This window comes from Bubalus kerabau, chromosome 23 (genome assembly GCF_029407905.1).
Source record: "Bubalus kerabau isolate K-KA32 ecotype Philippines breed swamp buffalo chromosome 23, PCC_UOA_SB_1v2, whole genome shotgun sequence".
Classification (NCBI taxonomy): Eukaryota; Metazoa; Chordata; class Mammalia; order Artiodactyla; family Bovidae; genus Bubalus; species Bubalus kerabau.
In genome coordinates, this window is record NC_073646.1 from 35,645,293 (window position 1) to 35,672,940 (window position 27,648).

A 27,648-nucleotide genomic window follows, 5' to 3' on the forward strand; every position below is an offset into this window, starting at 1 on the left:
TTAGCAAGGAGATGGGCGAGTGCAGGGACAGGAGCTGCAGAAGAGGCTCTCGAGATGGGGAGGGGGCCCAGCTAGGCCTCACTGGAGGCAGGGGCGGGACTCAGAGAGGAGTCTGCCAAGGGCAGGGGGCGATGGCCGTGCCCTGGGCAGGGACTGGCCTGGGAAGCACTGAGACTGGCCCTGCCTTGCCTTCCCCCACTCTCCGCCCCAACCACTTGCTGGCAGCTCAGGAGCCCGTGGGCCCGATGCCCGGACCAGCAGCCCTCGATGTCCCCTGGGTCCAGCAGGGGCTACGCAGAAGTGACAGGGGTGGTACAGCCAGGGGTAAAAGCCACGGGCAGCGGGCCAGCAGGGAGCCCTGGTGCTAGTTACAGGCATGGCTCCCTGTGAAAGGGAGGCTGCAAGCCACAAGGAAGAGGGCTCAGTGCCAGCAGGGACACTGGAGCACTGTCCCCAACTGCCTGGGGGCCCAGACAGGCAGACACCAAGTGCCGCGACTGCTCAACTGGGCTCCAGGCCTGACATCTTTGCTCTCTGGGTGAGGGCTGCTGACCTCACCTCCAACCTCTGGGCCTGTTTCCTCACTTTAAGAGTGAGGATGAGGGACTTTCCTGGCACCTTAGTGGTTAAGACTCTGCCTTCCAATGCAGAGGACGCGGGTTTGATCCCTGGTCGGGGAACTAAGATCCCATATGCTGCTGGGTTTCCCTGATGGCTCAGAGGTAAAGAATCCACCAGCAATGCAGGTTCAATCCCTGGGTCGTGAAGATCCCCTGGAGAACATGGCAACCCATTCGAGTATTCTTGCCTGGAGAATCCCATGGACAGAGGAGCCTGGTGGGCTACAGTCCATGGGGTCGCAAAGAATCCGACACGACTGAGCAGCTGAGCACTCATGCATGCTATGGGGCAACTAAGCCATGAGAGAGCCCCACATGCCACGACTAAGACCCGACGCAATCAAATAAATATTTTTAAAAAAAATGAGCCTGAGGGACTGCCCTTCGCTGGAAGGACAGCGTAGGAGGTGGTCTCTGCAGTGTTCCGATCCCTGTGTCCCTGTAGGCAGGGCTGGGGCTCCCTTCACCCCTGGGTGGAGCCAGGAGGTAGTCTCCAGGGACCCGCCAGGGTGACTCCCAGTCAGTCATTCTGGAGGGGACCACAGGCCCAGGGGTGCGAAAAGCAGAGCTTCAGGGGGAGGGGACGCCAGAGGTCCCAGAAGCAGGGTGGGCGCCATCACCGGCCCCCACGGTCTGGGCTGGTGGGGAAGGTTTATGGGTTGAAGCCAGCGGGCCCAGGGCTCCCCCTTCTCCAGAAGCTGTATGGGAATTCCCTCCTCCGTCTCTGCCTGCATGGCTTTCCAGCCGGCTGGACCTTCTGCCTCACTCGGCTGACTATTCAAATTCTGCCCCCTCTCCGGGCTGTGTAAAAACCCTCTCCTGTTCCAGGAAGCCTTCCCAGACACTAGCCCTTCCACCCTGCGCTCCCACGGTCCCCTTGGTTCTCAGCCCTCTTGCTTCCATGAGCAGGGTCCCCCTTCTCCCCCTTTTATGGCCCCAGGGAACCAGAAGAAACTTGCCCGGTCAGCTTGGGACAACCACGGGCTGGGCAGCGGGAGATCCAGGCTGTGTCTCAGGCCAGGCCCTGTGTCTCCCGAGCACTTGGCTACCCATCCATAAAGTGGGATGCAGGAGCAGTGGCCTCCAGGGGCCCTGACTGTTGTGACCCTTGACCCTGAAGCCCAGGGTCCCACAGTCCCTGCAGGGGTGGGACCAGGGACAGGCAGGAGGTTGTCACACCTTCATGGGCTTCTCCTATGAGGACTGGGAAGGGAGTCCCACCCTGCCTGGTCTGGGCATCAGGCGGTGGCCCCCACCCCCCCAGGGGCCCTGTGTGGGCAGACCACCTTCCCCAATCCATCGCCCTGGGTTTTTTTCCAGGTCCAGCCAGGCTGTCTGGCCTCCCCTCCTGGAAAAAATGTTTTCTGTTCCCGTCATGCCAGGGCTGGAGGGCGATGGGATGGGGGGCTTCAGGGAGGAAGGGCAGGGCAGGGGTGGGCGGGGAGGGGAAGCCTAATCACGTCCCTGCCTGGTGCCTTTCCAAGCCGTGGACTCTCCTCACCCCTCTGCCAAGAACCCAAATGGGAGAATCCCCCAACCCCCACCCCAGTTAGATGCTGGGGAGAGGGGGCGGCTGGCCTTCCGGTGGTAAAAATAGCGCTGACAATTGGAAAAGGAAAAAAAAAAAAAAAAAGAAAGCCAGCCGTCAGCCCCCAGTGGCACGCAGTTCCGGACCCCTTGGCCAGGTCATTCCTTAAAATATTAATGAGGCGGCCTAGCCACCCCGCTAATGGGCTGGCGACCAATCGATCGACCGTGCGGTGGGCAGCAGCCTGGAGAGCGGGGAGGCACCAGCAGGGCCCAGGGCCACACTTGCGGGGGAGGGAGTGTTCCTGGGAGCCCCAGCTGGAGCTGGCCTCCCTACTGCCCGAGACCCCCAAGGAAGGGATGGCAGCCCTGCAGAGCAAACCAGCCACCCAGCACCCAGCAAGGCTGCCTCCTAGGCAGGGGGCAGGGCCTGAGTGGCACCCTTCCTCTGTGCTCTGTTCTGGGCTGGGCAGTGCCCGCCCCGCCCCCTGCTGTGAACCACACACAGTAGGGAAACCGAGGCCTCCTCCTGGGGCGCCCCCAACACAAGAGGAGGAGACAGGGTCTCCCTTGGCTGCTCCCAGCCTTCCAGGAAGCCGGCCCCAACAATGCTCACTGGTGTCCTGTCCTCTGGGCATCTCCGGACCTGGCCCGGCCCAGCTGACTGTGCATTTTACCACCAAGGCTCCTTCCAGCTGCCTTCGTGGCCTCCTGGGTCTGTATCCCCCAGCCTGCTGTCTGCACCCCGTCCCCTGCAGCACAGACAACCTTTGGGCCCTCAGAAGGTGCCCCACAGGGCAGGCTCTGAACCAAGGTCTCCTTCGAGAGGGAGGTGCGGCTGAAAGTCCCAGACCTTCCCCACCCAGAATACCTGTGCTGACCTGTGACCCTGGAAGGAGACAGAAGTGGGCATGATTTCTGGTCTTAATGCTCTTGACTGGGTGGGGACTTTGCTGCAGAGTGGGTGTGGGGAGGAGGCTGCTCTGATTAGTGACACGCAGGGACAGGTGCGGATTAAGAGCCCTCTTAATACGCTACCCCCGTATGTGTGTGTGTGGGGGGAGAGGGGAGCAGCACGGGACTCAGGTGGTCCTGGCTTTTCCGAGCATCAGTTTCCATAGCTGTAAAGTGCATGCTCGCCCATGCAGACCTGCCTGCTCCTGGTCCAAGGCCGGTGCCAAGGAGTGTCTCAGAGAGGTGGCTGTTAAAAGCCCTGTGCCATCAGGCCTGCCACACAACTCCCAGCCTTTGCCATCATGGAACCAGGGAAGTCCTTCCGCTGAGCCTCCAGGATGTCACCAATGCCCCTGACCTTGACAAGTGTTGCTGGCTCTGGGACCTGCAGACCCCCGGTCCTAGGGGACCCCCAGAGCTGCAGCCGACAGCTGCTCGCATCACAGGGGCCCCGTGGCCGGGGCATCTCCCCTCCTCCACATCTGACTGTTTGACACGTGGGACAGTGGAGTGGTTAAAAGCCTGAGATCTGGAGCCAGACTGGCTGGGTTTGAATCCTAGCTCCTCTGCTTCTGCGCTGTGTGACTCAGCCTCTGGGGGACCTCAGTTTCCTCATCCGTCAAATCAGTGGGTAAAACAGCTCTGACTTCAAAGGGCCGTTATGAGGATTAAATAGGCAGTTTTTTTAAAAAAATCAAAGCTCCTCTGCTTCTACTTCCTAAATGTCTTGTGTTCATTCCCTCTTTTCCTCCCACTCCTCTGGGCAGAAGATTTCTCCCGAACCTCCTTGTTTCTCCAGATCGCCACCTGCCCCTCCCCCCCAGCCCCTGACTAATCCAGGCTCCACAGGGGGCCAAGGTCATCTTCCTAGGCCGGGACCCACATCCATCGGGGCTATGCCCCTGCCCTCACGTCCTCCTCCCTGCCAGGAAGGGAGGATTCTCCCATCACACAAATGAGGAAGTGAGGTTCTGGGAAGGGAGGTGACTGGTCCCCCATTCCCAGATGTACCCTGGACTCCCCTGTGGGTTGGGAGCCATGCTGGTGGGTCCAGGGCCCCAGATGGGTGAAAGGAGTCATGTAGAGTCAAGTTCAGGTCTGTCTCTTTCTACAGCACATGCTGCTCCCAACAGGGCCCTGTCCCTGGGGAGCCCTCACCCTGAGGGCACAATAGGGGAACCCAGGCCCCGCCCTGGGAAAGAAGGTGGCCATTCTGACTCCTGGAGAGGGGGGCAGGGGAAGCCAGGGCTGGGCCCAGCAGGAAGCCAGTGTCAGAGGAGCAGGGAGTGGGATCCAGGACAAGAAGCTGTGTCAGGGCCTGGGGGCTTAGGAGGGGAGTCTATCCTCCTTCAGGAGTGCCTGGTGCTGGACAGTTCCTGGACTGGCTCTGGATGTGGAGAGCAGGCTGGGATGGCTCTAGCTGCACGGGCCCTGCCCTCCTGGGGGTGTGGAGCAGACGCACCAACCCCTCTCCAGCCCTGGCCTGGGCCCCACAGTCTCTCCTCTCCCAGTGATAGGGATCTCACCTAGGGCCCGATTCACACCCCTCCCAGACCTCCCTGGGCAGTGGCCCAGCTCCTGAAATCTGCCGGACACCCCCTTCAACCCTCACCACTTAGCCCACCAGTCTGCCTTCTGGCTTTATCATGACACACACACTGGTGGCCCCTGAGACCTCAGCACCTCCCTCGATCGAGTATCCCAGACCCCTGGGTACTGCAGAGGCTTATAGAGCTTCCCCGGGCATCTGGGCAACAGATCTCCCAGCCTGGCTCATCTCCAGGCACCTCAAACTCACCACCTCCAAGTTCTAATACATCCTCTTCCTCCAACCCCTGCTTGTCCACTGCTTGGGGTCTCAACGTGCAGCCCAGCATCTCCTCACCTGCTCCTCTACCCCAGTAGCTGATGGGGCCCCGAGCCCAAGGAGCCTCTTTTGTCTCTGCCTGACCCCCCCATCCCTCCACAACACCGTATGGCGGTGCCCTGTCCTCTCCACCAGACTGTGAGCCCCAGCTGGGTGTCACACCCGGCCCGAGGCCGGCCCTTGACACAGAGGGTCGCAAGTTTCGGGAGAATGGAGCCCAGACCGGAGGAGCCCAAAGATGCTGAACTCCCACACATCACTCTGCCCAAAAACAGGTGTGGCCATGACCTCCCCTAGATATTGAAGAGTCACCCTGCTGTCCCCTGGGACAGAGCTCAGCCATTAAAACAGACCCACCCAGGTGAGGCAGGGGAAGAGAAACCTCCCCAGTTCCCAAAGCGGCCATCGCCTCTGCAGTCCTACTCAGATAGTGAAGGAGCAGGAACCGAGGCAGGCCCTAAGACTGGACCTTTGAATGCCATGGGGACAGCAGGCAGGAGGCCCAAGGTCCCTCAACCCCCAATTTCCTACAACCCAGAATAGACAGGCAGTGCAAGGGGTAGGAACCGGATTCTCGTCAGAGAGGTGGCTTGGAAGCTTGGCTTACTGGTTGAGTGACTTTGGGCAAATCATTTCACTTCCTTGAATCTGTTTCCTTCTCTGCAACATGGGGATAATAATAGTACCAAGCCCCAGGGTTGTTGTGAAGATTACATGAGAAACAGCACAGACGCCCTCAGCCAGCAGCAGTCAGCTCGAAACCAACCGCTCAGCCCTGGGACTGGGGTGGGAGGGCTCCACCAGGGTGGGGGGTGGAGTCCCACCTCCCAGGGAAGTTCACCCTTTTGTGTGTTCTCCGTAGGAGACCCACAAAGCAGGGAGGAGGGGGTTAGAAAAAATTTTAAACAGGTTTTTTTCAGAGTAAGGGTAAGAAGAAAAGCACATGCATTAACTCTTGATCACTTAGACCCATTCAGTTATCCCGCATGAGAATCTCCTGCCCATTCTCACTCACGCCCTCTAGAGGGGGAGAGGAGTGGAGGGAGGCGGCTGGTGGGAATCTGTCGCCCAAACCCCACAAACACCCTGAACCCCACTTCTGCCCCCCACTGCCAGACCTCCCCCAAAGTTCTTAGAGCGGATAGGTTCCAGGTCACTCCCAGTCAACTGGCCTCCTGGATGGAGCAGGGAGGCCAGGATGGAAGAGATCTGTTCAAAATTGGGGGCAGGGATGGGAGGGTTCAGATCATCCCCCCACACCCCCCGCAACAGAGGCAGCCAAAGCCTCTTAGGATAACCACCCCCTGGCTCCTCCGACCCTCTCAGGGGTGCCCATTCACCCCATGCTCAGCGACCTGTGTTGGGGGGGCAACTTCTGCTAGTCACCCAGCAAGGAGGGAGGCACCACCACCCCCATTTTACTGGGTATATGATGGAGGCTCAAAGGGCAGACGGTGGAGGGTTCACTCCAGGTTTGACTCCCAGCCCCAAGGCTCTCCCCTGCACCAACTGGCTTATCTTTGTTCCCGGGTCACTCTCGAGGCTGTCGAGTCCGCCCTGCGCGGTTCTGGAGGGGTCCCAGTCATTGCAGACCTCTCCCCGCTGAAGACAGCACTTCGTGGGCCGCTGGGGTCCCCGCCTCTGCCGGGTCTCGGCCCGCTGGCTGGCGCGGTGCCGGGCCCCGCGCCGCCCGCAGGTTCATCAATGGCGAGGCCGGAGGGCCTGAATGGAGGGCACGAACCCGCCCCTTCTTAAAGGAGCCGGCCTCTCCGGCGCCCGCAGCGATCCTCCCCACACTACCGACGGCTGCCTGAGAGCTCCTGGGGTGGGCGGGTCGGGAGCCGAGACCGTGAGAAAGAAGGCCTGGGCCAGATGGAGGGCGTGCCGGCCGGGCGACGCCGATCTGGACAGGGTCCCTCCTGTGTCCCGCACCCTCATTTCAGGTCGGCCTTTCCCCCGCCCCCGCGGCCTAGGGAAGAGACCCCCAGCGCCCCGCCCTCCACCCCAAGCCCTGGCCAGAGACCCCCTCTTCCAGGGGGCCCACCGAGCTCGCCCACCACCGGGCCTCGGCCCTGGGAAGGGGCGGGGGGCGCAGCTGCTCCGGAGGCGGCTCGGCCCCTCCCGCCACTCCCGCCCAGCCTGGGCTGGTGGCGGGTGGAGCGCCGGGGGGATGGGGGTCTAGAAGCCGATCTCCGCCTGGGGCGCATCTCCTTCGTCGCTCTCCCTCCCACCCGCGCACACAAAGACAACACGCGCGGACTGGAGCGCGTGGGGCCGCGCTCCCCGGAGCAGCGGTGCGCACACATCACGCTCGCCCTCAGGGACCGACCGGGTTCAGAGTGATGGACTGGTGGGACGAGGAACTGGGAGGACAAGCAGGCCGTACCTACAGGCTCGCAGCTGCGGCCGAGCGGGCCGGGGCGCCGGCGGAGCGCTGCCCGGACCGCGGCCGGCCTCCCGGGGCCCGGCGGCTCATGGCCCGCGGCGGGTTCAGGCTCCCTCCGGGCGGGAGCTGGCGTTGGCGGCGGCTCCTCCCTCCGTCGTCCACAACCTCGAAGGCTCGTGCGCTCCTCGCTGGCCCGGCGCGGCCCCGGCTTGGCTGTCTTGGCGGCGGAGCTCCGCGCGCTCCGAGCTCAGCCCCGCGCGGTGCGCGCGCCCCCCAGTTCCCGCTCCTGCCCTCCTCCCGTGCGGCGCGCGCCCTCCCGGCCCCACCCCCGCCGCTAGCTCCGCCCCCTCCCGCCGCGCCGGCCCCGCCCCCGCCGCGCCCCCCGCCCTCCCCGGAGCCTGTTCGGCGCCCGCAGCTGCTGCTCGCTGCCTCCGGTGGCGGCGGCTGGGCTGACGAGCCGTGGGGCCCAGAGGGGTTAGGAACTGGCCTGCAGCCGCCCCATTCGGGGCGAGCGTCTGCCGCTGCTCTTCTTCGCGGAGCGGGTTCCGGGCCAGGCGCCGAGGTCCACCACGCCCCGAGCGGAGGCGTCCCGGGGAGTCCGGGATGGTGGCCCCGGGAGCGCGGCCGGTGGGGGCCGGCTGGGTGGCCTGAGTAAGTGGAGTGTCTGGGGCGTGGGCGCTCCTCGGGGACGGGCGCCCGGCGGGGACCCGGGACCCTCCGGCGTGGGGACAATGGGAGTCTCGAGAAAGCCCAGATGTCGCAACGGGGGGAAGTCGAAGTCTGGTTCTCATAAATCCGGACGGCGAGCACCACGCCCCCTCCCCTCAGCGCTTTCAGTGCCGGAAATTGCCCAGGGCAACGGGGCAGAGAAAACCTAAGCAGGGTTCCCACCTCCCCATCTTCACAGTCATGGGGACACTGACGCCACACAGGGAGGGAGGTCTTCAGAGGTCACACACGGGGCTGATGGGGGCGGGGCGGAGACACAGCCCTGTCTTCCTCACTCCTAGTTGGTTCTGCAGCCCACCAAACCTAGGGCGTAAGTTACTGCAGATCTCAGTCTGGATAAAAAAACAAAGACTGCTGCTGGCTTTGCAAAAACTTGTGGACTGACTGCTGGTGAGCTGGGAGCCTCCAGGAGGCTTCCTAGAAGAGCCAGAGGGGCTCCTTCTGGCCTGGAAGGCGCCCAGGAGGAGCAGAAGGGCATCAGGGTGAGAAGTATGGAAGCCGGCTCAGAGATCAGACGTAGGGCTTGCTCCTTGGGGCGCGGGGCTCCTCCTCCCTTCTTACCCGCACCCCAGGCCCTCAGCCCCCACTGCCAGTAGGTCTCCGTCTCCCGGCCCTTGCTAAGCCTCTGCAGCCCCACGTCTGGCTGTTCTGTGATCTGCCGTGGTCTCCCAGGAGCTATGGCTGGGAGCTGCCTCCATCTGTTACCCACCCCCACCCACGTTGACCTCTGACCTTTGTAGAGAGCCCTTTAACCTTTCCCAAAGCCGTTTCACATCTCTGATTTCCCACGATGCAGAAGAGGCAAAGAAGGGTTTTTATCCCAGTCTTGAGGATGAAAAGGGTGGGGCCTCAAGAGGAGCCATGGGTTGGTGAAGATGGAGACTGGCACCAAGGCCTCGCCTCCTGCCCTCCTGCCCGCCAGCCCTGGGTTCCCTCCACAGTGGCGCTAAAGCAAGGCAGGCCTGGTCTAATGCCCTGGTACCTGGCCCCTACCCTTCCATATGCAGACTGGCCACTATCTCGCCAGGACCTGCCTAGCAAACCCTTGAAGGCTTAGGCATAATGCAGACCAGCCATCCTTGAGCTACACGGAGGCCTGGACATCCGGCTGGGATTTGAACCTTTGAATGGGGCTGGAAGGGGTGTGGGAGTAAGGCGGTGGGTGGGAGGGTGACTGCCTGAAGAGTGGTAAAGAGGGAGGGAGGCTCCACACTGGGCGGCCTGGCTGAGGACCCCCACCCTCCTGGGAGGTGAGAGAGCCTGCCCCCCACCCCGCCCCCCACCCAGAACTAACCTGGTTCGGAGTGCTGGGCTGAGCTCCACTGGTGGCCAGTCATTGGCCAGGGAGGGTCGTGGAGTGTGGAGCCCTAGGCAGGACAATAGCGCTGATACCCAGGGAGGAGGAAGTGAGGGGGACTCCGACCTACAAGAAGGAACTGGTGGGAGAAGTGGAAGTGGCTGGGGCGGGGAAAGAAGGTGGGGGTGTGTGTGTGATTAGCCAAGATTAGCTTTGTCCTGGGACAGGAATGAGGGTCAGGGAAGAGAGGTCCATCTAGGGTCCCCAAGGGTGGGGAGTTCTGGGGCCTTTGAGAAAGTCCTGATGGGGGAAGTGATGGGCGCTGGGGGTGGGACCCCAAAGGGGAGCCCCTGGAGGTACAGACTCTGGAGCTTTCAGGGCTAAAACTCAGACAGGGGTCACACAGGGGCCTCTGGCCTGGTGGACTGCAGGGTGTGGAACCAGCCTCGTGGGTTGCCTGGTCAGTGGGATAAACGCCAACCATCACAGACCAAGAGGAAGCCCTTGGTGTGGGTGGGTGGAAGGGGGCCTTCACCAGTGGGGCTGGCCTGGAGGCCAGGTGGCTCAGAACCTGTGACTCAGGGGTGTCCCCTAGGCTGGTCCAGGGGACGTGATGGGCACTGGCAGGCAGGGCTCAAGGGAAAGGGACAGAGAGCCTGGCTCCAGCGTACACAGAAAGGGAAGCAGGGAGTCCCCAGGAGCTGACATCACACATCCTACCGCAGCCTGACAAGCAGATTTGAAAAAGCAATGGATGTCTCTCTTTGGTTGGGTTGTCTGCTCAAGGGAACTCAGACACTGTGGGTTTGGGTTTCACCAAAGCTCTGGACCCACTCAGGGAATCTCGAGGATGAGAAAAGGGGGTGAGGCCTCCCCGTGTGAGGGACCATGCCCCACGCCGGCAGAGCAGCCATCAGGTCCAGCTGCAGCTCCTGGGGGTGTTGCTACAGGAACCCGCTCGCCAGTCTCCTGTACCCTCACCATCACAAGGGCACTGGTGTGGCTGCAACAGGTATTTATTCAAAATATGCAAAGCTGAACACGCAGGCGCAAGCCTAACTTAGGAAGATCTGCCAGTGGCCCCAGGGTGGCCATGCCAGGATGGCCCACCGCCAGTTCCTGGCTGAGAAGCCCCGGGGGCCCCTCAGACCAGTCCTTAGGTCTGAAGAGCCTGGGGTGTGGGTGCTCACTGGAGAGTCCTCCTCACCTAAAAGCCGGAATATCTTGCTAAAGAAGAAAGCAAAAATCATAGTGCGTCTAAGGGGTTGGGAGGGGGTAACAAACTATCTTGCCCTCTGGGGTTCCCTCTCTTTTAGGGGTTGGGTGGGGCCATGATAAAGGCAGGTGCTGGGGGCTGGGGTGCTGGAAGAGCTTCCATGCCTTGGGGGGATGGTGATGGATCTGAGGGGAGCCCAAGGGGATCCCGGGATGGCCCCGGGGGACCCCAACTGGATTAACCACGGCCAGAATCAGTGGGAACTCAGTGTCACGGCTGAGAGGTCTCTGTCCCCAAGGCTAGAGGTCAGGCTGCTGGGCGGGACCCAGGCTGGGTCACCAGCCTGAGATGGTCTGGTTTGGCCTTGGGAGCTTTCTGGACTTAGGGAGCCTGACGAGGCTGAGACCCTCTTTTAAGGGAGACTGAGGAGACTTTTGGGAACCTCTGGCACTGTTGGGTGGAGGGCAAGAGTCATCGACACAGGGGATTCTCCAGGGAAGCCTAAATCATTGGAAGCAGCTGGACAAGCAGGGGAACGCAGCCATCACTGGAGCCGGGGAAGCCCGGGGACATCACTGCCACAGGTCGCCGGCGGCCACCCCCTTGTCATTCTCGTGGAACTTGTGCAGGTGGTCAGCGAACCTGGGGGCCACAGAAACATTTGCTGAAGCCGAGTGCGAAAGCCGAAAAAGAAAGAAATGTGGGGGGTGGCGGGGGGCAGGGGACATAAGAATGGGTGGTGCGGGGGGCCGAGCAGTGGGCCGAGCGGGGTGCAGGGGTTGCTCACTTCTTGGCGCAGAAGGTGGCACAGTCCCGCTCCATGCTCTCGCTCCATGCCAGCTTGTAGAGCACCTGCCCCAGGGGAGAGACACGGTCAGCTGCCTCGCGGCCACTCCGGCTGTCCACCTGCGGCCCCTGGGCTTGGCTTCCTGACACGTGACGTTTCTTGTGGCCGCAGTACCAGGTTGAGGGGCAGGGGGGCCTTAGAGATGCTACCTCTCATGCCTACCAGCTTCACAGTTGGTCAGACAGGCCTGGGCATGGAGCTACCATCCCTAACATCGCTGGGCAGCACCAGGGCCGGCTGGGCCCTGGGGTCAGAGCTGGAGCCCGGATTGGCCATGTAGGGGCCATCTGGGCTGTGGCCTCGCTGTGGTGAGGAGTCCCTGAGGCTGAAGGCTTCTACAGGCACGCCCCCACCCCTGCTGGGCGGACACGCGGGCATCACCAGGCCCCCATATGTGCTGTGCCCGGGAGCTAGAATGCCCCTCTGCCCCCTAGGAGGTTCAGCTCAAGGTATCCCCTGTCTGAGCGGCCCACCTGGCTGTCCCTTAGCAGTGACTCTACCGTTAGGCCTCTTTTCCCATCCGCCAGCCTCCCTCCGTGGCCCTTCCCTCCACCAAGCTCCCCCTCCCAGGGCTGGGCCCTGCATGGAGTCAGACAGGCTGCTGCCCCAGCCAGAGGGCCTGCTGGGTGGGCTTGTCGTCCCCAGAGGCCCCCGATGGGGACAGAAGTGGCCGAGCGCAGACTCTGTGCCTGCGGGTGGTAGGTGGGGGGACCGTGGTGAATGTATCCCTGGCCGTGCCTAGATCCTCACTCACCAGGAAGACCAGGAGGTGCAGAAACAGCGTGTAGAAGAAGCCGATGGTGCGGGCCATCTTGTTGGAGAGAACCAGCCGCCCCTGGGGAGCACGCAAGGCGTGAGTGGGGTGGGGCGGGCCTCACCCACCCCTGCCGAGCTCACCCACCCAGGGCAGCAAGGGGCGCGAAGGGCAGGCAAGTCAGGCTGCTCCAGCGTTCAGGCTGGGAACTCGGGGCAGCAGGAATGCTAGGGAATGGCGCCCCCGTGTGGCCACGTCAGAATCTACCGTGAATAATAGGGCTGTCACGGAGACGGACAGATGCCCCCTTCTTAGGGTCACACAGCCACTCTTGACCGGGCCTGGGAGGGGCAGCGGGGTCCCTGGGGCTTTCCAGACCGGGCTGGAGGGCAGGTGACCAGGTGCCCAGGGTCGGAGGCCCAGGCCCAATCGGGACGGGGGCATGGTGGGGTAGGGGGTGGGGGCGGCTCACCATGCTGAGCGTGGCCTTGTCCCACGGGCTCAGGCTCAGGTATTTCCGCTGCCGCTCCTGAAGGGCGAGGAGGGATGAGGAGAAGACCCCCAAAGGCCCCCAGAGCCCCAGCTCACTGCAGAGAGGGACCCTGCCCTGCTGTCCCTGCAGGGCCCCGGGGTGCAGAGGCTGCCAGGGGTGCCCTGGTGCCCAGTCCCACTCAGGGCCAGTGATGGGAGCTGCTGTCCCCCTCTGCAGTGGCCGATTCTGAACACGGAGGGTCTTCAGAGCGGGCGAGGGAGAGTTACAAACCCTCTCCCCACCATCGTAAGTCACCTGACCCAGGGAGGCTCTTTGCCCGTGTGCCTGCCCCCCAGAGTGCCTGCGCCTGGGGTTGACCGGGTCACGGCCGCACACCCTCACGGGGCTGTCAGCGTCAGCTGGTGTTCCTGGCACGCCAGGCCCATCCTGGTGGACCCCAGGCCACCCCGGAACCAAAATGAGTGTGGGGGCTGCCCTGGTGGTCTGGGGTGTCAAGGTGCAGTGTGGGAGAGGGGTGCAGGGTGAGACCAGGGCTGGCGGAGGGGGGCCAGAGGGAGCCCGAGGCCAGGTGAGTTGGGTGGACGCCCCAGGCTGCCCCGCAGCCAGGCCCACGCACCCGCTTGCTGAAGGAGGAGAAGGGGTCCAGGCGCTCCTCGTACTGGGTTGAGTAGCGCAGCTCCGTGTCGTCACTGCCGCCGCCCTGCAGGAAAGGGAGGAGGAGAGACCCTGTCAGCGGACCCAACAGGAAGGCCAGAGCCAATGGACTGCAGCCCGACAACATCACAGGGAGCCTCAGTTTCCTTTCCTGCACGGTGGAGGCGGGGACAGGGCCCCGGGTGACGGTGTGACATGGATGGTGCCTTGTGTCCAGGGGCACTGCCCGGGATCAGGGGTCTCCCCCTGGGGTCGGGGCCCCAGTGCCTCAGGACAGGTTGGGGGAACTAAGACCCCGAGGGCGGCTGGAATGTACAAGGTGGACAGGCTGGGGCCCGGTGCAGGGAGGTGGGTCTGGAGGGTCTTCGCTGGGAGACTGCAGGGTGGCTGTGGGGAACAGGCCAGCACCTGGGAGATGAAGGCCGCCCCCCTGCCCTGCAGCAGGCCACACAGTGAACGAGAACGTTTGCATGGAGCCTGGGCGCCCTCTGGTGGTCTAAGAACAGCTTCAACTGGGGGTGTGGGGGCCGGTGACTGCGTCTGGGGCTTGTCCTAGGGAGGCCCCCAGCCAGTGCGCCACCGCTCCGTCCTGCTACACCACGCCGTCTCCCCAGGGTCTCAGAAGGCGTTTCCTGCACGAGGCGGTCTCCTGTGAACCCTGGGGGCTGAGAGAAGCCAGAGCGGGCCCTCCCAGCTCAGGATAGAGTGGGTAGTTTTCTATTCCAACTTGATTGATAGGTTTTTGGAATGTTGGACCCAATTCTGATATTTAAAAAATATATATATATAAGTTTTTATGTTTTATGTTTTAAACATACGAATCCCCCACGGTTGTCCTGTATGTTCATCATCCCTAGGGTTAAATGTCCAGATCCTGGGGTCAGCGAGGAAGAGTTACAAACCCCCTCCCCACCACAGAGGAGTCATGTGGGCCTGAGTCCTGTGAGCCCTGCCTCTTTCCGAACCTCATTACTTCCTGGCTGGGGCATCTGATGAACAAAACTCTATCAGGGCTCCACAGGTTGGGAGGACAGCTGGCAAGCCTGGGGCTGGGGGTGTGTGTGTGGGATGGTCTCTGGGGCTCCCAGGCCTATTACAGCCCAGCAGGTCACTGTCCCCAGCCATCCACTGGGACCACTCCTCTCCCTAGACTGGTTCAGCTTGGAAGCAGGGGGGCAGGGTGGGGGGTGCTTACCCGGCCAGGGTAGCTCTGCAGGAACTTGATCTTCTCAAAGAGCTTGATGTTGTCCGCGCGCAGGCTGTCCAGCTCGGTCTGCAGGGCTTGGATGGTATGCTGGGCCAGGCGGTTCTCCTGGGGGCAGCCAGGTGGGTGAATGGGTGGGCAGGGCCCGCAGTGGAAGGAGTTGGGTGAGAGGCCTCCATGCTGGCACGGGGTCCCACTCTGTCTACCCCGAGCCCCTGCTTAGCCTGAGCTCATGTCCTGGACCTGCCAGCCTCTGCTCAAAGCCTGGGGAGACCCCACAGCAGGCAGAAGCCACAGTCCTTGGCTCACTGTCTTTTATTCTTTTTTTTTTTTCTTTCTTATTTTCCTGGGTCACTTTCTTCATGTTGTTTGTTTATGGTATCAGCTTAAAATTATTGTTGAGATAAATTTCATATAACATAAACATAATTTTAATGTATAATTCAGTTTTTTTACTACATTCACAATGTTTGCAACCATCTTTAATTTGCATATTTAATTTAACATGCAAATTAAATATTTTATTTAATTTCAGAATCAAAATTAATTTTAATTAGTTAATTAATTAAAATGAATTTCAGAATATCTCTATCACCCTAATAAGAAACCCCATACCTGTCCTCACTCACTCCACATGCCTTCCTCCCCCAGCCCCCGGCAGCCACTAATCTACTTCCTGTCTCAGTGGGTTTGCCTCTTTGGGATGTTTTATATAAATGAAACCATACAATATGTGATTTTAATGTTTGCCAACCTAGGGGCAAAGTGACATGTGAACTCATCTTCCAACTTATTAAAATGCTTAAATAGGTGTTTTCTTCACATTGTGAAAAAGTCAAAAGGACAAAAATGTCCGTGGTAGTGTGGTAGTTCCTCAAAAATGTAAAAAATATAACCACCGTATGGTCCAGCAATTCCACTTCTGGGTGTACACCCCAAAGAACCGAAAGCAGGGGCTGTAAGATAACGTGCTCACCCGTGTTCACGGCAGTGTATTTACAAGAGCTAAAAGGTGGAAGCAGCCCAAGCGTCCTTGGACAGATGGAAGGACGAACACAATGCGGTCCATCCACACGATGGAATACTATGCACCCTTAAAAAGAAGGGAATCCTCACACATGCTACGGCGTGGATGAACCTGGAGGGCGTTATGCTGAGTGAGATAAGCTAGAAACAAAAAGACAAATATTCTATGATTCCACCTATATAAGATACCTAGAGTGGCCAAATTATAGAGACGGGATAGAATGGTGGGAGGTGGCAAGAGGGAAAGAGGAGTGAGTGTTTAAACACTACAGAGCTTCAGTTTGGGAAGATGAAAAAGTTCTGGAAATGGGTGGTGGTGAGAGTTGCCTAACAGCATGAACGCACTTAATGCCACTGTGCTGCATTTAAAAATGGTTGAGATGATAAATTTTAAGTGATGTATCTTTTGTGTGTTCAGTCGTGTCCAACTCTTTGCGACCCTGTGAACTTTAGCCTGCCAGGCTCCTCTGTCCATGGAATTTCCCAGGCAAGAATATTGGAGTGGGTTGCCATTTCCTCCTCCAGATATATATTTTACCACAACTTAAAACACATACATGATACAAAAAAAAAAAAAAAAGGCTAGATTTTTAAAGCTGAAGGCACAGTCTTATAAATACTCCTTCCACCCTACTTGATCTAGTTTGAAGATCTTTTTAAAGGGCTGCCTAGCCTTCCACGTTGACTGTCCCCAGCCCTCAAGGGGTGTGGGTGTTCCCTGTCCACTTTCACGAAGGTAGCTGTGAGGGGAGCTGTGCTGATGGTCCTCCATTTGAAGCCTGTTGCTCTGCAGCCCAGTTTACATGGGGTCTCACTGGATCTGGTTCACCCTTGTCACTGGACCAGCATGGGGCCCGGCCTGCATGGGTGCTCAGTGGATGTCGGCCTCCCAGAGTCCTCAACCTGGAAGCCCCATAGGGGAGCTGTGGGTGCGGAGGGAAGGGGCTAGATATTCCACCACCTGCTCAAGCGGTGACTCTTGGAGAAGATGGAAACCTTCTTGGCTCCTCTTTCTACTGGGAGAGAGAATGGAGGACCTGGGCTGGCTCTGTGGGATGGAGGAAAGGGTCTGCAGAGTCCCTAAGGGGACACTGCTTGGGAAAGACCCACGTGCAGCTGGAGTGGTCGCCTTTTTTCCTCCAAATATTTAATTAATTAATTTATCTGGCTGTGTCGGGTCTTAGTTGCGGTGTGCGGGCTCTGTAGTTGCCCTGCAGCATGTGGGATCTTAGTTCCCAGACCAGGGATTGAACCTGTGTCCCCTGGATTGGAAGACAGATTCTTAACCACTGGACCACCAGGGAAGTCCCTGGGCTGGTCACTTTTGCAGCCTAGATTGCCCTTTCCTTATGAGGTCTCTCCAGGAGGGCCACCAGTTGGGTGCTTAGCAGCCAGCATGCTCTCTCAGACCCCACAGAGCGCCTTCTCTAGACTGCTCCTCTTCATAGGGTTCAAGACCCTCCTCCCTGGGACCTGCCCCTGCTTCCCACCCCTCCACCTGATTGAGATGTTTCTTCCTGGACCACGGTGACCACCACCAAATCGTCTTCCTGGGCCAAGCCTCTATTCTAAACTGGCTGCCCGAGTGACCTTCTTACCCTCCATCCTGGCAGTGTTGGTCCCCAGCTTAAACCCTTCCGTCACACCCCAGCCTGGCAGTAGGGACCTTGCCTGGCGACTCTTTGCTTTGTCCCTGGACTCCCTTCCGGCTCCTTGACCCCATGTTTCTGTTCACTCATTTACCTGGAGGGTCTGATTCTCCTTTCAAAGCCCAGCGTGACTTCACCTGCTCTGGGCAGCCCTCCCTGACCGCACAGAACAAACATAACCCCACTGAGGTCTGTGGTCTTTCTCCCCTACACCCGGGTGTCCTCCGCCCTGTCCTCAGGTCCGTGGAGTGTTGCAGAGGGAGGGACGCGACTCACCGCCTCCAGCTCCTGGTTCCGGGCCCGGAAGCGCTCCCTCTGGCTGGAGATGATGGAGAGCAGCGAGTCCACCTGGCCCTCAGGGAGGGAGCTGGCAGGCGCTGAGGGTCCTAGGACGGAGGGACAGTGGCTTGGGGGTAGGGGAGGCCCAGCCCAGCGGCGGGCCCTCAGGTCACCAGCTCCGAGGGGGCTCTGGTCGAGTGCCATGGGGCGGAAGCAAAGGGACACTGAGGGGACTGGGTGGCTCTGTCACTGCCACTGTGTCCTGGCCTCAACACCTGGGGGCACCTCTGTTCCAGCCCTTGGCTGCCTCTCATGGCTGGGCCCCACCCCCACCAGGGAGCTGATCAACACCCACCAGCCTGCGACAGGCCCCTGGCAGGGCTGAGGGGGTCAGGGTTCCCACGGTGGGGGTGTCAGACTGAGGCCTAGAGGGGCAAGTGGGGGGCTCACCCTTCTTGTGAGTTTCTGCTGCCTTGCTGGCCTTGGGTCCTGGCTCCTCTGATGGAGGTGTGTGCTCTTTAGGGCCCAGGTGACCCCACCTCTGCTCCTGTCCCCCTCTCCTGCCAGCCCATCACAGCATGGGCCCCTCCTCACCATAGAACAGGGCGGTGGCCTCCTTGATGGGCTCGGGAATCTTCTCCAGGCCGAGCTCGGCTGCGCCCTGCAGGTGGGAGGGCGAGGTCAGCGGGGCGCCTCCACACTTGGCAGTGAACACAGCCATCCAGGGGGCCAAGCACACAGAGGGCAAGAAGCGGGTGGGGTGGTCTGGCGGCAGGGGCTGGACACGGCAGTGGCCACAGGAGGGCCCGGAGAGGGTGCCTCACGTGGGCCACCAAAGCGAAGGTGGTTCACCCCGAGGCTGGAGTTCAGCGTGGGGCTCCCACCCGGCCACTTGGCCCTGACAGGCATCGGAGGCTGGGTGACCCCGGCCCTACCAGCCAGCCTGCCATGTCACCCCAGTCCAGCCCCGTTTCTCTCCCTGGGCTCCGTTTCTTTGTCTGTAAAATGAGGTGGTTGATGTGATAATAACCCCTGAGGATCCTGGGACTCCAGCCTTCCCTAATCTCAGGGCCCGGGGTCTTCTAGCTGTGAGATGGGTGGATAGTCCTGGCCTTGCTTCTGCCCAGAGCTCCCAGGGCCGAGGGCCAAGCCAGCGCCTGGAAGCAGGGGGCTTTGTGCCCTTAGCCTGTGGCCTGGTTAGGGTTAGGGTGCAGTGAGCAGACAGACCCTGGAGGTTGTAGGTGACAGTCTCTGTCAGGCTTAGTGCGGGCCCAGAGGACACCGGCTGCCCAAGGATGGGCTGGCTTGGTTGGAAAGTCAGCGTTTTGTGAGGCTGAAGGCAGCCTGGGCAGGCGGGGCAGGGGTGGGGGCAGGGGTGGGCTCACCTCGGCGTCTGGCCGCTGGATGGACTGGATGGTGCTGAGGTCCTGCTCCAAGCGGGCGATCAGCTCCCTCTGCTCAGCTGCCGTGGCCGTGAGCTCGGTGACGTGGACCTGCAGCTCTGCGCAGCGCCCTGGGCCAAAGGAAGACGTGGCCGTCAGAGGGACCTGAGGTGCGCGCCCTGCCCTGTGCCTCCCGACACACAGCCTGTGCCCCTGCCCAGCACTAGAGCAGCAGGCAGGGGCAGGGCACTCCTGGCGTGGGAACTCACTCTGCCCAAGAATTCTCTAGGTTTGGGAAGGAAGGAGCCCAGGTCAGAGATTTAGGAGAAATGCCCCCCACCCCTCACCGACCCCCAGTGCCGCAGTGACCAGCCTCTCTCCCTCTGCAGGCCTCACGCCCCGTCAAGCTGGGCAAGGAGGCTGAACCCATGGAGTCCCGAACTTCCTCCAGGGCTGATGCTCTGGGATAAGGACCAGAGGGAGGCCCCGGCGGGTAGGGAAGGGGGGAAGGTGAGGGAGGTGCAGTGGGCGGTGCGGGGGGGGCAGGTAGACCCCCCTCAGACCTGACGGGAAGGGGTGCTGCCTCTGGAATGGACCTCAGACTTGCTCAGCCCCTCCCCCAACAGGCTTCAGCACATGTCCGGGATGGGGTGGCGCCCCTGGGACCTCCCTGGTCCCCAGTCCCCTGGGCCCTCTCCCCTGTCCCAGCACCAGGTGTCGTCTTTACAATAAAGCAAATCCTGAATAGTTCTGTGTGGAGACTTCCCTGCGCTCGGGGAGGGTGGGAGACATTGATGAGTCTCCCCGTGGGTGCCTTCAGCTGCCATCGACAGTGGGGACAGCAGTGGCCCAGGAGGGGGCAGGCCTGGGTTGGAGGAAATCAGTCCTGAATACTCATCGGAAGGACTGGTACTGAAGCTGAAGCTCCACTACTTGGGCCCCCTGATGCGGACAGCCGACTCACTGGAAAAGACCCTGATGTTGGGCAAGATTGAGGGCAGGAGAAGGGGGTGAGAGAGGATGAGATGGTTGGATGGCATCACCGACTTGATGGACGTGAGTTTGAGCAAGCTCCGTGAGAGGGTGAAGGACAGGGAAGCCTGGCGTGCTGCAGTCCCCGGGGTCGCAGTCGGACACGTCTGAGCGACTGAACAACAGCAACCCGACTTCTGGGTGGCTGTGTGACTCTGGGCAGCAACCTGCCCTGTGTGGGCCTCATTTATAGAATAATAAACCCTGCTGGTTGCTGCAGAGATGGTAGCCCAGGCCGGAGGCCTTTGAGGGTAGACGGTATGGCCACCAGGGGGCAGTGTGGCCCCAGAAATGTCCCAAGGCCACGGGCTGCGGGCAGGGAGACACCCCTCACCCCTCACCCCTCACTGTGCGGCCTGCTTGCTGGCCAGCCTCACCTGCACCTGCTCCATCTCCCAGGTGCCTGGTGCACACCAAGCTCTTCGCACATCTCACCACGGTCCGATCGGTCAGATACGATGATTTTACAGACGGAACTACCAAGGCTTCCTGGCCTGGGACCAGACCCCCCCCCAGGGTGTGCACCCCCCGCCGTGATGATGCGCTCCCCATGCCAGGATTCAGGCCCCGAGTGGACCTGACCCGTCCGTCACCACTGGGCCCCCTCTTCACCCGGCGGGTAGGTGGTGCTGCCTGACGTGAGGGGTCTGAGACGAGGCAGGGAAAGAGGCCACACCTGAGGGCAGGGCTGGGGCGTGGAGGGAGGGCTGTGGGGGACAGGTTCAGGGTCTGGCCTTCATCCTGCAGGCCCAGAGAGACCCCCAAAATGCAGCGCCCCCTGGGCTGCGCAAGGAGGCCTTGGTGAGTGTTGCATACACTTAGGAGGGAGGTGGACGGGGCTTGTGGTGAGAGGTAGGCAGAGGGTGGCATGATTAGTGGTGAAGGGCTTGGACCAAGGGAGGGGACAGGTTCGGTTCTGGGCGCTGGGCGTCCAGAGGGACGGCCACAAACAGGAGCACGTCCAGAAATGGCTCCGGGAAGACAGGCCTCTGGGGATGAGCAGGTTGGGGAGCCCAGAGAGGGCTCAGGTGGGCAGCCGCCCACCCCGAGGGGCAGAAGGGACAAGGCGGAGGCTGGGGAGCCTGTGAGGCAGCCTGGTGTCGGGCCCAGGAGGTGTGCGCCAAGTGGTTCCGAGGGGACCCAAGCCGGCCGGCAGGTTGGACAAAATGCTGGTGAGATGATCCCGCAGCCAGGTCTGGGGGAGGAGCGACTCGCAGCTCCAGGAGCCATCTGTGGGCGCATGTGTGCCCATGTCTGGTGCCCTGGGGGTGGGCACGCCGGTCCCTTCCCACGGAGGTCCCTGACAGCAAGCCCTCTGTCCTATGCGGTTCCCCCAGCCAGCGGGCGCCAGGCCACGGCCGCTGCTGCCAATGTTCCCGGACACTCGGTGAGCCACCGAGGAGACCTCTGGGGGTGCAAGGCTGAGTGTGTGGGTGGCTGTCCCCCAAGAAGTGTCTCTGGGTGAAGCTGAGGGCTATCCTGGCAGGCATGGAGGTGACTGCCCAGGAGGCACAGGGAAGAAGCTAGGCAAAGGCAGGGCAGCGGAGGCAATGGGGCAGGGGGCTACCAGAGGGCCCTGGGGGGCGGCGGGAGACCTGCCACCCCTCCCTTCCTTCCGTCTCCTCTGCTGAGGGTGGAAACACAACAGACTGAGGTTTTGGGATCACATCTCTGAGTGGCCACTTGGTGCCAGGGGAGGGTCCTGAGCTGGAGTCTGGCAGGCCTGGGCTTGAATTTTGGCCCTGCGGCATGGCGATAGAAGGTCCTGGAAAGACCCGTGATCCCCACTGTCGCAGAGAACACATGAGGGTGGGCCTGTGCCTGGAACTGGCCCCCCAAACGGGGAAGGGGCGAGCGGCTGTGTAGCTGGGCTCTGGCAAGTCTGAAGCGCTTAGTGGAACAACTAGGGGGATGCACGTGGTGGAAAGTGGGGCCCAGGGGTCTGAGGCTGGAGATGCAGGTCAGGGAGACATCCAGGGGTCTGAAAAACGCCTGGACAGGACTTCTGGGGATGTTGACATTTTCTGGGGTGTCCCCGGAATGACCCAGAGAGGAGATGCAGGAAGCAGGGCGAGATCAGGAGGAAGCATGTTAAAGCCCCAAGTTGAATCAGGACCATCCGTGAGTAAGGGGGGGTCACCGGTATCTCAAAAAAGGCTGGAGAGTTTGGTCAGGGTGGTGGTGGAGTGAGGGGTGGCAGGGGTGCAGAGGGGGGAATGTGGGGACAAGCTCACTCCAGACGGACACCAGATGGGGGTGGGGTGTGTTCGAGACAGGGGGTCGTCAGGAGGGCGCTGCAGGACGCAGTATGTGCAGCCCGGAGGAGAGAGTGCGTCTTGGAGGGGGCGGGGTGGGGGTGGGGATGTGTGGAGAGAGAACCCCTCACCTCTTAAATGTTGCACCCGTCCCCTTATCAAGGTTCATGGGACCTTGCCCTGGCAGAATCCGGGAAGGCCTTCTAGGGCATGCATTTCACAGAGGGGAGAAAGAAAGCAGAGTGACTTTGACGATGGCAGGATGATCAAGGGCAGAAACTTATCCCAATCTGAGTCGGGGGGCAAGGCCTGGGGGCATCACATCGGGTGCTTTCCTGAAGGTGGGGGACCCCTTTATTCAGTCAGCCACAGGCAAGCCAGGCGGGAGCTCTGGGAGGGGGGTCAGCGTGCCTGGAGGGCTCTGAGGGACACTCGGCTGCCAGCACACCCACCCCCTCCCCGCTCTGTGCCCCACAGGTGGCCAGAGACGGTGCCTGAGATGCCGCGCCTGGCTCTGCGGTCAGGGTGCTCCCCAGCAGGTCTCCTCCATGTCCTGCAGCCCTTGCTTCTTTCCACAAGCTCACAAGCACGCTCTTCTCCCACCTGAAATGCACCCCCCTGCCATTCTCTGACTCCATGGCCCCTTTCAGCAAAACTCCCTGAAGAAGCTGCCTAGTCTCAAGTGTCCACTTCCTTAAACCTTCTCCGTCAGACCTGGACACCCTCTATGCCAACGGTACTGGCCAAGGTCACCGATGACCTTGCGCCTCGCTCTGTCCTTGTTTCTCAGCTCTCATCTTACTGACTCATCAGCACTTGCTCCCAGGGCACCATCCCGGGCCTCCTGCCCCCTGCTGGCTGCTCCTTCTTGGTTTCCTTTGGGGGTTCTCCTCCCCTCTAAGCTTCCAACGCTGCTGCACCCGCGGTGCTGCCCCTGCATGCCTTTCTCTCGGCTCTCATTCACTCTGGCCACCTCTAGTGACATTTATAAGCCGACGACCCTCCAGTGCATGGACATCTCCAGTGCACTCCTTTTCCTGGGCTCACCTTCCAATGGTATCTCAGACTTGACAGGTCCAAACTGAAGCCTGACTTCCCCACCCCCTCAACCTGCTTCACCCCAGCAGAAGCCCCTGGCATATGGCCCCAGGAGGCAGTGTCCTCAGGGCTGAGAGGCAAGGCCATGCTTCAGTGGCTCAGACCAAACCCCTGGGGCCCTCCCTGCCCTTCTCTATCCCTCCTGACAGCTCCTCTGTCTCATGGCATGTTTTTGGCTTTCCCTTCCATATAGATCCAGAATCCAATTGGTTTCACCACTGCCCCAACCTGGTCCGAGTCACAACCTCCCACCTGGACTGTGGCCGCAGGCCCTGCTTTCCCCTCTCCTGACCTCACCCTTAGAACCTAGTCACGAAGCGAGAGCCGGGGAGCCTTTTAAACAGTGAGACCAGACCACCCTCCCTTTAAACCCCATCAGCCTCCGCGTCCCTCGGAGTAGCAGCAGCCAGAGCCCCAGCAGGCGGCACCTGCCGCGCCTCCCCCTTGCCTCTCTGACCTCGTTGCCACCCGTCCCTCCTGGTGGTCACTCTGCTCCAGCTGTACTGGTTTCCAGGCACGTTCTGTGCGCAGGACCTTTGCACTTGCCGCCCCCTCTGCCTGAAATGTTCTTTCCTTGGGCATCTGCATGGTTCATCTCCTTGCCTCTGTCAAGACTGTCTACATGTTACCTTCTTAGTGAGGCCTATCCTGACTGCCTATTAATTTTTTAAACAATTATTTATTTATTTGACTGCACTGGGTCGTAGATGCAGCAGGCAAATTCTGAGTTGTGGCACATGAGGTCTAGTTCCCTGACCAGGGATTGAACCCAGGTCCCCTGCATCGGGGTTGGTCACGGATTCTGAGCCACTGGACCACCAGGGAAGTCCGTGTGTGTGTGTGTGTGTGTGTGTGTATGTATGTGTGTAGTCGAGTTAGTTGTGTCTGACTCTGCAACCCTGTGGACTGTAGCCCACCAGAATCCATGGGATTCTCCAGGCAAGAATACTGGAGTGGGTTGCCATGCCCTCCTCTACGGGATCTTCCCACCCCAGGGATCAAACCCACGTCTCTTATGTCTACCTGCATTGGCATGTGGGTTCTTTACCACTAGCATCACCTGGGAAGCCCTGGGAAGTCCTTGACTACCTATTTACAACTTTAACCCCTCCACGTGTCCTTCCTGTCCCCTTGCCGTGTTTCTTTCCTGTAACACTGATCACCGTCTAAGTGGCCGAGTGATTCATTTATTATTTCTGTTGTCTTCCTCCCCCACTGGAAGTTCAGCTTCTTGTCTGTCCCTGGCTGTACCCCCAGCACCCAGAGCAGTGGCCCATGGTGAGCCCTCAGTGTGCTATTAGCTGGAGGACCCGGCCTGGTGGAGAAGCACTGTGCCCTCCCTAGAGGACTCGGTGGGAGCCTACACAGGGGTTCTCAGGCTGCAGGGTCTCCCAGGGGGCAGAGGCAGCAGGAGCCTGGCTGGGTCAGCTGGCCTCGGCTGGACCCACCGCCTGGTTCAGGCTCAGGCCTCACCTGGGCCGCTCCAGGCCGTGCCCTGGCATTGGGCCTGCCTGAAGATCTGCCAGAGCGGAGCCCCAGGGCAACCCTACACCCTCACCAGTGGGTGTGTACTTGCTGGGAGCCTCCAGTGGGGCGGGGGTACTTCCTCCCTGGCTGGGGCCCTGTCACTCCCAGAATGGTTGGAGACACTCTCAGCGACATCTGAATTCCTTCTTGATGTTATTCACAGAAAAAGCATCACCTGGTGAGACGTCACCTCCACACCTGGCTTTGTTCTTACCAACGGTATGGTCATCCCCGCTCCAAATGCCTTCTCTCACTTACACCCTACCCCAGCACCGCGGCTTCCCACTCCACTGACCCGCCACATCGTCGCCCTGCTTCTGGGCACGTGCTGCCCCTCCATGTGGGTATCCTCTGCCTGTCCATCACAAACGCCTCCTCCCACTTCAAGGCCACACCAGGCTGGAATCTGCTAGCCCTTTTGCAAGTCCCCACCGACGTCACAACACTTGTCCCCAGTCCTGTGTTCTTACCCTGACTCCCCACGTGCGGACCCACAAAATGCATGCCGCCCGCCCCCCGCAAAGCCAACATCTAGGGCCGTGGAAGAGGTAGCAACACACCCCAAGGCTGCCACATGAAAGCCCTTTAAAACACAAGCTGTGGATGAGTCACTCATGTTAATAATATCACCATGTCACCTTACGCGGTATAAACCTGCCATTCCCCAGTGCATCAAATAAGGTACAGTTTTGTTCAGATCCACTTAACCAGAGAGAAAGGAGAAAAGTTGTGCACAGGGAGGCTGAACACTGCTTGCGTGGGGACAGCGCCCGACTACGGTCGGCACATCCTGCTTGTTTCTCTGCCTCTGGTGCTGGCTGTTCACCAAGACAGGAGTTGGTGCTACAAAACCATGTGCAATTGCAGTTCTGCTTAATTAAATCTCACTGCAAGAGCAGGGAGAGCTTCTGGGCAAAAAGACTTTGTGTTAAGTGCTTTTCTTTCTTTCTTTTTTTTTTTTTAGAACATTTTATATCTTACTTTAAAGGATTTCTTAAAAGTAGGAGTGTACCTAAACTAGCAAACAAAAAATGATTGCAGTTAGGTTTTTTCAGTGCCAAACTGGGAGAGCCTTACTGGTTTTACATAATTTCTCCCGTGGCGGGAGATGGGCAGACATTTGGGGGCAGCTCTGGACACTTCCACATCCGGGTGATGGAGGAGATAGGCTCGGGAGGGCCCAGCTCTGGTGGGAGCCTTTCCCTGCTCTGGGGTCTCCTGTGGAGGGCGCATTGAGTCTAGTTTAGCTCACGCTTCTGTATCACCAGTGGGAACTTCACATTCTGAAACGCACAGATCAAGGCACAATCAACAAATACACTCCTGCCCCACCCACCAGTCACAGGTCGGGGAGGATGGCGGTTCTCTTCCAACCCTCTAGATCCCGAGACGAGAAACATCCTTGGTCACAAGCCTGTGGACCACCTGGCAGCCGACTCTGCAGGGCTCTCCCGCCTCCAGCCCCGAGCACTGGCTGGAGAGGCCCTTTCTCAGGAGCCTGATCCTTCCAGAAGCCCATGAGACGCCATTCCCTCCTTTCTCCTCTCCCTCACTTGCCAGCACTCACAGGTGCCCTGAGCTCGTCCTTCTCCACATCACAGGGGTTAGGGAACAAAGCGAGAGACCCCCCCACACCCCTCAGACCTGCAGGCTGAGGCTGGGCGGCTGGCTGGGCGCAGGCTGCTGCCATCAGTCAGCCCTTGCCACACCCGGCGTGGTCGGCCACCCTTCCTGGTCTCCACAAGCCTGTGAGACACGTGGTGGCAGCCCTGTTTCACAGACGAGGAAGCCGGTGCTGGGAGGGCCAGGACTCCAAAGGTGCCAAGAAGCCAGCGGGGACACAGGGCCTCACGTGTACCCAGAGGGAGACCTGTGGACAGCAGGGCCGGCTGGCCCCCAGGTCCCCCGCACGCATCCAACCCAGGTTTCTGCCGACGCCTGGCCCCGACGCCACACGCCCGAAGAAGCACGGGAGGAAGGCAGTGCTCGAGGCGCCCTTTGGACCCAGAATGGAAAGTGTTTGCTGCTCCTCCTCAGGCCAGAGCCCTTTGAATAAAAACAACCCACACATTCTTGTGTTTGTATAAAAGATATTTACTTCAATTATCACACCTAGGGTGCTAGTGAATAATAATAATACATGGTGTGAGTTTCATACAGTGATATTGCTTCTCCATATCGTATAGGGACCGTGGTACAGTGCTGAGAACAAACATCGTATGGCTAACCAAGGACAGAAGGGACGACGGGTGCCTCCCCCACCCCATGCCAGGCGGATCAACTTCTGACTTCTCGTGCCGAGAACAAATAGCAAGAAACAAAATGTTACCGGAGATGGGTCACAGCAACACAACAGAGGCTTTTCTCGAAGCTATTTGTACAAAAATGATGTTTTTTTTTTTTTTTGGTCAATTGGGTCATTGTGAGGATTAAAAAAAAAAAAAGTCTGTGATTGTGAGTATGAACAAACGAGCTCTAAAAACACCTAAGACTTAGTGCGTTACAGAAAATATAAAATACTGCTAAAATGTAAGACACCGCAAGACACGGTGCTGGTGGTGGTGGGTGGGGGGAGCTGAGCTCACTGGGAGGCATCTGGGAGAGGCCCCCGCGCAGCCGGCTGTCCTGTGCTGTGTCAGTTAGTAGTCTGGGCAGGAGCGTGGCCACCTGCTCTCACGGCAAGTAGTTTATTGCACAATCGCAAAGAGCTAGGTCTTACTCAGTGGAAAGGGACGTGGGGGGACACCGCCTTTTCGTTTTGCTTTTTCCCATTTTTATTTTCTAACGAGCTCTCTGCAAATGCTTTCAGAATTTTGGACGAAATCCTCACGTCTCCAAAATGCACAGCATTT

The 27,648-nt window shown here is 60.0% G+C and overlaps 1 protein-coding gene across 4 annotated transcripts in view; it reads right to left on the reverse strand.

Annotated features, from left to right (window-relative positions):
- Positions 1 to 10,352: 10,352 nt before the first annotated feature.
- Positions 10,353 to 27,648, reverse strand: part of CUX1 (cut like homeobox 1) — a 349,990-nt gene continuing 332,694 nt past the window's right edge. For 2 of the 4 annotated variants that reach the window (XM_055562796.1, XM_055562795.1), the window contains 9 exons: positions 18,888 to 19,015; positions 18,097 to 18,163; positions 17,500 to 17,609; positions 14,540 to 14,656; positions 13,307 to 13,390; positions 12,670 to 12,726; positions 12,198 to 12,278; positions 11,384 to 11,448; positions 10,353 to 11,238 (listed from right to left, as the gene is read on the reverse strand). In XM_055562796.1, coding sequence (XP_055418771.1) covers positions 11,169 to 11,238; positions 11,384 to 11,448; positions 12,198 to 12,278; positions 12,670 to 12,726; positions 13,307 to 13,390; positions 14,540 to 14,656; positions 17,500 to 17,609; positions 18,097 to 18,163; positions 18,888 to 19,015 — 779 coding nt within the window. In that variant the 3' untranslated portion in view covers positions 10,353 to 11,168. The remainder of the gene's footprint in view (positions 11,239 to 11,383; positions 11,449 to 12,197; positions 12,279 to 12,669; positions 12,727 to 13,306; positions 13,391 to 14,539; positions 14,657 to 17,499; positions 17,610 to 18,096; positions 18,164 to 18,887; positions 19,016 to 27,648) is intronic. The other 2 variants (XM_055562794.1, XM_055562793.1) reach the window with 1 other exon arrangement.